General features: G+C 59.4%; 1 protein-coding gene across 1 annotated transcript; it reads right to left on the bottom strand.

Annotated features, from left to right (window-relative positions):
* ALPI (alkaline phosphatase, intestinal) lies at positions 1-3,042 on the bottom strand. Its single transcript, XM_026490074.4, has 11 exons — positions 2,862-3,042; positions 2,665-2,781; positions 2,434-2,549; positions 2,083-2,257; positions 1,832-2,004; positions 1,458-1,592; positions 1,300-1,372; positions 1,034-1,168; positions 756-947; positions 419-541; positions 1-299 (listed from the first exon to the last, which is right to left on the bottom strand). The coding sequence occupies exons 1-11, from the start codon at positions 2,923-2,925 to the stop codon at positions 1-3; spliced, it is 1,602 nt and encodes a 533-aa protein (XP_026345859.1). The 5' UTR covers positions 2,926-3,042.
* Between the last annotated feature and the right edge of the window lie 3,457 nt (positions 3,043-6,499).

The following is a 6,499-nucleotide window of genomic DNA, read 5'->3' as shown; positions in this document are numbered from 1 at the left end:
TCAGGGCCCGGCGCCCGCCAGCAGCCCCAGCAGCAGCGCCCCGGCCAGCAGCGGCAGCGACGGCGGCACACCGGCCCGGCCCGGGAGCGCGGCGTCAGAGACGCCCGAGGGCGGCAGGCCGCAGTCGGTGTAGGGCTCGAGGCAGGCGGCGAAGGCCATGACGTGCGCCACGAAGCTCTGCTCCTGCACGCCGTGCACCAGGTGCGCCTGCGGGCCGCGCGCGAACACCGCCACGTCCTCGCCGCCGTGGGTCTCGGAGAGCAGGGGCGCCACGGCCTGCTGCTTGTATGCGGGGTCCCCTGGCCAGAGGGTGGCGCTTCAGGGCCGGCGGGGCGGGCTGCCTCCCCCTCCCTCGAGTTCGCCACCGCGCTCCCCCCCCCCACGCCCGCCGACCGTCCCGCCGACCCGGGGCGCTCACTGCTCTGGCTGTCGCTGACGTTGGGCCGGGAGATCCCTAAGAGCGCGAAGCTGCCTCCGGGGCCGTTGCCGTAAAGAATAGAGGTGTAGGTCTTGTTGTCTTGGGCTGTGCTGGGGGCCAGCCCTGCGGGGAGGAGGGACCTGGTGAGCACACCGACCACAGCGAGGGGGCCCCCTGTGTGCCCAGCCCAGATTGCCTCCGTGCTGGCCCAGTCCTCACAGGCACTCCACAAGGCAGTGACCCCATTTGACAGTTGAGGAAACTGAGACTTAGAGCCATTTCTGCCATATAATTTGAGAAACAGCACCTGCTACCCCAAATGGAGCTTGCTGCCTACCGAAAATGGAGCTCCCTCGCAGTGTGTAGCCACCAAAAGAGAAGACGTGAGAGTGGTCAGCGGTGACAAGGGTCAGTGTGTCCTTCTCACTTGTGATCTGGCTGGCCTTGTCGATGGCAGAATCGAACATGACGGCCTCCGTCAGGGCCAGATAAGCCGTGCCGTCGTGATGACCGTGGTCGATGCGGCCTCCTGCAGGCAGGGCATGTGGAAGGTGGACAATGCCCACCCGCCCTGCCCATTCCCACTCCTCTGCTTGGCAAGGGGCTGCCACTCACCCTCCACGAAGAGGTAGAAACCACGGGGGTTCCGGCTCAGCAGGCGCACGGCCACCTCTGTCATCTCCATCAGGGACGGGTCCTGGGTGGTGTCTCGGCGGACTTCATACTTGGTGTCTCCTGGCTCAAAGAGGCCTGTGGGAAAGGGGGCCAGTGGTGACTGGGGGAGTGGGGAGGGTCTGTGGCCTGAACATCTGTGTATCTGCTTGGCTTTCTGAGGACCGGGGAGGCCAGGGCAGGAAAGCAGGTGTCAGGGGGGTCATTACCCATGAGGTGTGTTACAGAGGGGTCCTGGGATGCCTCAATGAGCGCCGTGCGATTCCACACATACCGAGCACCCTGGAAGGGGCGGAACCGAGCCTCAGTCCATAGCCCTCTGATCCTTGTCCCTGCTGTGCCCCTTGGGCCTGCGGACCCCCATCACCTGGTACTTGGCCTGCCACTCCTGCACCAGGTTCCTCCCATCCAACCTGACGCCGTCCTGTCTGGTGTCACTTGGATACTCAGGGTCTGGAGTCCCCTGGGGGAACATGTACTTTCGGCCTCCGCCCAGGATCACCTGTAGCCAAAGGATTAGGCAGGTGGGCTTGGGGCCTGCCTGGCCCTTTGCTCCCTTCTCAGACAGCCCCTAGCTCCCCTACCAGGTCTGCGGGTATGGCCGGACCCCTGCTGTACCTTCTCCACCACCACCCCCTTCCCCAAGCCCCTGGGGACCCTGCCAGGCCCCAGAGCTCAGGCTGTCAGTTGCCCGGGACTGTGGCCAGTGCGGGCACCCCCCCCTTGCCCTTCATATCCCACATCAATGTCCATGTTGGAGATGAGCTGCTGGGCGATGTCCTGGCATCCCTCCTCCCGCGCCTTGGCAGGCATGTCGGCGTCCGAGTACCAGTCGCGGTTCACTACGTGTGCGTAGGTGCCAGCCGGCGAGGCGTGCTGCACTCTCGTGGTGGTCACCACCCCCACCGACTTCCCTGAGGGTGGTAGAGGTCAGGGTGAGCCCCTGAGGTCTCTAATCCTGCCTCTGCCCATGAAGCTGGCCCCAAGCCCACCTGCTTTCTTGGCCCGGTTCATCACGGAAGTGACCTCATTGCCATGTGTCGTGTTGCACTGGTTCCAGCGGGCAGCTGCGCTCACACCAATGGTCTGGTAGTTGGCCTTGACCCCGCACAGGTAGGCCGTGGCTGTGCCTGCGCTGTCTGGCACCTGTCTGTCCACGTTGTACGTCTGGGGACAGAGACACCCTCAGCTCCCCCATGACACCGTCAGACGCCCAAGATCCTGACCATCCTCACTGCCCTGGTGCCGCCATTTCGGGCTCCAACCCTCCTGCCGCCCTCCCGAGCCCCACCCCCACCCCCACCCCTCTGGTGGGGAGCGCCCTGAGGCCACCCAGCCCTTACCTTGGACAGAGCCAGGTACGGAAAGTGGTCCATGGCCAGGGGTGTCTCAGGTCCCAGTTTGTCATTAAGTTGCCCTTTTAGGATCCTAGTGGCTGTCACTGTGGGCACCCCCATCCCTGAAGGAGCATACCTCGTCAGGCCTGAGTCCGCAGGGTCGGCCTGTGTCCACGGGCAGCCTTGGGTGCCAGGGCTGCGGGAGCCACAGGGCATGGGCAGGCCCTGCACACTCACCGTCCCCCAAGAAGAGAATGAGGTTCTTAGCAGCCGTCTGGATGGGCTGCAGCTTCTTAGCGGCGTCCAGGGCCTGCGCCGCCTGGTGGTTCCAGAAGTCTGGGTCCTCCTCCTCCACTGGCCACGGGGAGAGGGGAAGCCAGGTCAGTCTTGGGGGAGTGCCCTCTGTGGGGGGCAGCTGGGAGGTGCCTCATTACCTGGAATGATGCTAAGGACCAGCTGTGGCCTTAGGCCCAGCAGCAGCAGCAGCATCCAGGCCATGCTGGGGGGATGGTGGAGGGTGGCAAAGCTAGGACTCCGGGCAGGCTGGGACCCCAGAGGGGCCAGAACTTGGGTACCAGCTGCAGTATAAGCCGCCTGGGCTTGAGTTGGGGCAGGACTTTGTCCCTGGCTGTAAAAGGCTCCATGTCCCTCCCATTGCCCCAGGTGGCCACCGTGGCCCCGCCTCGGCCTGTGACTTTAAGTCCTGCTGGCAGAAGGGAAATGGCAGGGTGTGGCCGAGCAAGCCCCAGGGCAGGGGTCCTGGAGAAGGCAGGTCTGTCCAGCCGGGATAATTCCAGCTGTCTCCCCAAGGTAGGGTGGGGATTTGGAGGCATGTCCCCTTTGGGGGAGGAGCATTTGCCGTGTCCCCATAGGGGCCAATCCCAACCCTTTGCTCACACAGTCTTGTGGGAGAACCATTACTCCTATGTTCACCTCATTTGTTCAGTGTTTTCTGAAAGCCAGCTTTGGCCAGTCTCCGTCAGGGTGCTGGCGGGAAGGGGTGGGAAGCACACAGCCTGGGCCAGGGGCCTGGGTCTGGCTTCCTGATGCTGCGAGGCGCCGAGATGTGGGAAAGGAGGCATGTAGGGTGGCCCGGCTTCTGACCAGGCTTGGTGTGGGCAGGTGGGGAAGGTGTTGGGCTCAGAGTGCACCCAGGAGTCTGGATCCAGACTTCTTGTGCTGTGGAAAAGGGTGGGACAGGTGGTGACAGAGCGGAACCTTGTCTGTGTGTCCAATTACCGAGAGCCGGCCGGCCTTGTGGGGTACGTGTGAGTGTACGTGCACGCGTGTGCGTGTGGGGCAGGCAGGGGTGGGGCCCAGTGTGCATGAGGTGGGTCTCTGCTCCCTTGGACAGGCAGATAGAACCCAGGGGCGAGTCTCTTCTCTCCAGGGGCGACACATACCCGCAGCTGCAGCTTCTGTCAGGGAGCTAAGCGGTTTCAGTAGCCAGGCTGGTTCAAAAGCCTTCCTTCAATCCAGTCATTGCACTTTCTGGGTGTCTAGCCAAAAGAATTCAAAGCAAGGTCTAGAAGAGATATTTGCACCCCCGTGTTCATAGCAGCATTGTTCACAATTGCCAAAAAGGCCAAACAACTCAAGTGTCCATCACCCAATGAATGTATAAACAAGATGTGGTCCATCCATGTAATGGAATATTATTCAGCCTTAAAAAGGGAGGGCATCCTGTCACACGCCATACCATGGATGAACCCTGAGGACACGATGCTAAGTGAAATAAGCCAGTCACAGAAGGACAAGCGCTGGGTGACTCTACTTAGAGACTAGGTATATCTGAAGTTGTCAAATGCATAGAACTGGTTGCCAGGGGCCAGGAGGAGGGGGCCGGGGAGGGGATTGTTTGGTGGGTACAGAGTTTCAGTTTTGAAGATGGAAACGTTCTGGAGAGCTGCTGTACAACATATGCTTCCCTCTACGGAACCAGACACAAAATGATGGTAAATTTTATGTTGTGCTTTTCACCACGATTTTTAAAATATTCAAAGAAGAAAACCTTCCTCCCGGCTCCGCACACCCCAGCGGACCATGTAGCTCCATTCTGCGCTCTGGCCTCCTCACCACCTGAGCCATGCGTTTGGTCCCCCAAAACAGGGCGACTGCCCTGGCCATCAGCGTTTCCCTGCCCAGCCCCACTCTGCTCAAGCAGACCTGCCTTTCCAGCAGCTCGCCAACCACACTGACCTGGCTGTCCTCTGTCTGGGGAAGAGATATCGCCTTGGGAGGCATCCTTCCTGGTTTCTGAATTGTCATCATAGCTCCTTCTGTTCCCTGTATGGTCTTGCTGTGTTAGGTAAATTCTTGGCTAAAGGTCAGGGGAGACTAACTTCTGGGCAGGTCCTTAACTAATTAATTGGTTCTCTCTATCAGGCTGTAGGTGAAAGGTTTGTTATTCTAAGATTAGTCTTCCTTCCAGTAAATTCCCCGTACCTTTTCTCAACTGGATTTTTTTTCTTTTTAGAAAGGGGAAGGGAGAGAGAGAGCAAGAGAGCATGCTTGTGCAAGTGGAGGGGGAAGGGCGTAGGGAGAGAGAGAATCTTAAGCAGGCTCCACCCCCAGTGCAGAGCCCGACAGGGGGCTCGATCTCAGGTCTCTGAGATCATGACCTGAGCCAAAACTAAGAGTGAGACGTTTAACTGACTGAGCCACCGAGGCAGCCTCCCCCATACACTTTTTCAATTGGGATTTTTGACATAACTTATAGACTCACATGCAGTCTAAGAAATGACACAGAGGTCCCCTGCATGCTGCCCAATTTCCCCCCCATGGTACAGATTTTCAGGTTTCGATTCGGATGTCCCCCCTTTCACATGTACTCGTTTGCGTGGGTGTGTCGGTTCCACAGTATCTCGTCTCATGCATGGGTTCATGAACACCAACCACTGTGGTTGACATACTGAACAGCTCCAACCCCACGGATGGAAACAGATGGCTTTATAACCGCCTCACCTCCCCCCACACCCCTGCTCTGTCTCTAGCCCCTCTCCTGCATTCCTAAAATGTTGTCATCTCAAGGAAGTTACGTAAATGGAATTTTGGGGTTGGCTTTTTTTCACTCAGCATAATTCCCTGGAGAGTGATACAAACAGGGGTCAGTAGCTGACTCCTTTGCGCTACGGAGTGTCTTCTGCGGGATGGGAGAGCACAGGGTTTACCCCGTGTCCAAGGGCAGACATCTGGGCTGATTCCCATTTGAGTGAATATGAATAAAGATGCCGTTAATATTCATTCAGGTTTTTCGGGGGGGGGGGGGGACATGCGTTTTCATTCCTCTGAAATAAATGCCAGGAGTGCAGCTGCCGGGGGTGGGGTGGGGTGGGTGGGTGGGGCTTTTGGCAACAGGAAGTGGTCAACTGTGATCAGCCTTGGTTTCTTGTGAATTTTGTCATGTGCCTCAGTGGGACTGGAGACCAAACATAACACCACTTGTCACTGGCGGTAAAGAAAGTCTGCTTGTCCACATTCGCAGCCTGCAGCCGTGATGCGGCGCGTGGGACTGAGTCAGGCAGGCACCTTTGGGCCTGAGTCACCTGTGATGACATCGGGTTATAGTCCTTCCTCTGGGGCCTGGGATTACAGGTCAGCAGGCAGCAAGCTCTTTCTGGTGTGGAGTAAGAGGTAATTGTCACCCCAGGCCAGGGGATGCCCGGCTCTGTGCAGCCTGCAGTCTGCTTGTCCTGGTCCGTCTGCTCCCTGGGAAAGAAGGGCTTGTTCTCTAGGGCCCCATGTGGAGTCCCGGCACCCTCCGCCGTCGTCCTCATTTACCAGTGGAGGCTGTCGGGGGCCGTGTCCCAGCCCCTGGCGCGGGGCGCATGTGGACACCGCTGGGGGTGGGGTGATGTGGAGACCACCCCCGAGCAGCTGCTGCCGACCCATGGAGGGATGGCTCCTTCCTGCCTCCTGCCCTCCGGATATCATGACGACACCCACCCCCCCACCTTGGGAAATGTAGTGACCGCCCTGCTGGGGGGGGGTTTTGGGGGGTGGGGAGCACAGCAGGAGCTGGGAACCACCATGATCTCCAAAAGACAACACCCCTCAGCACAGTGGGGAGCAC

Source organism: Ursus arctos, unplaced genomic scaffold (genome assembly GCF_023065955.2).
Source record: "Ursus arctos isolate Adak ecotype North America unplaced genomic scaffold, UrsArc2.0 scaffold_1, whole genome shotgun sequence".
In the NCBI taxonomy this organism is placed as follows: domain Eukaryota; kingdom Metazoa; phylum Chordata; class Mammalia; order Carnivora; family Ursidae; genus Ursus; species Ursus arctos.
The sequence above is the reverse complement of the archived record's forward strand: the minus strand, read 5'-3'. Positions and strand labels throughout refer to the sequence as shown.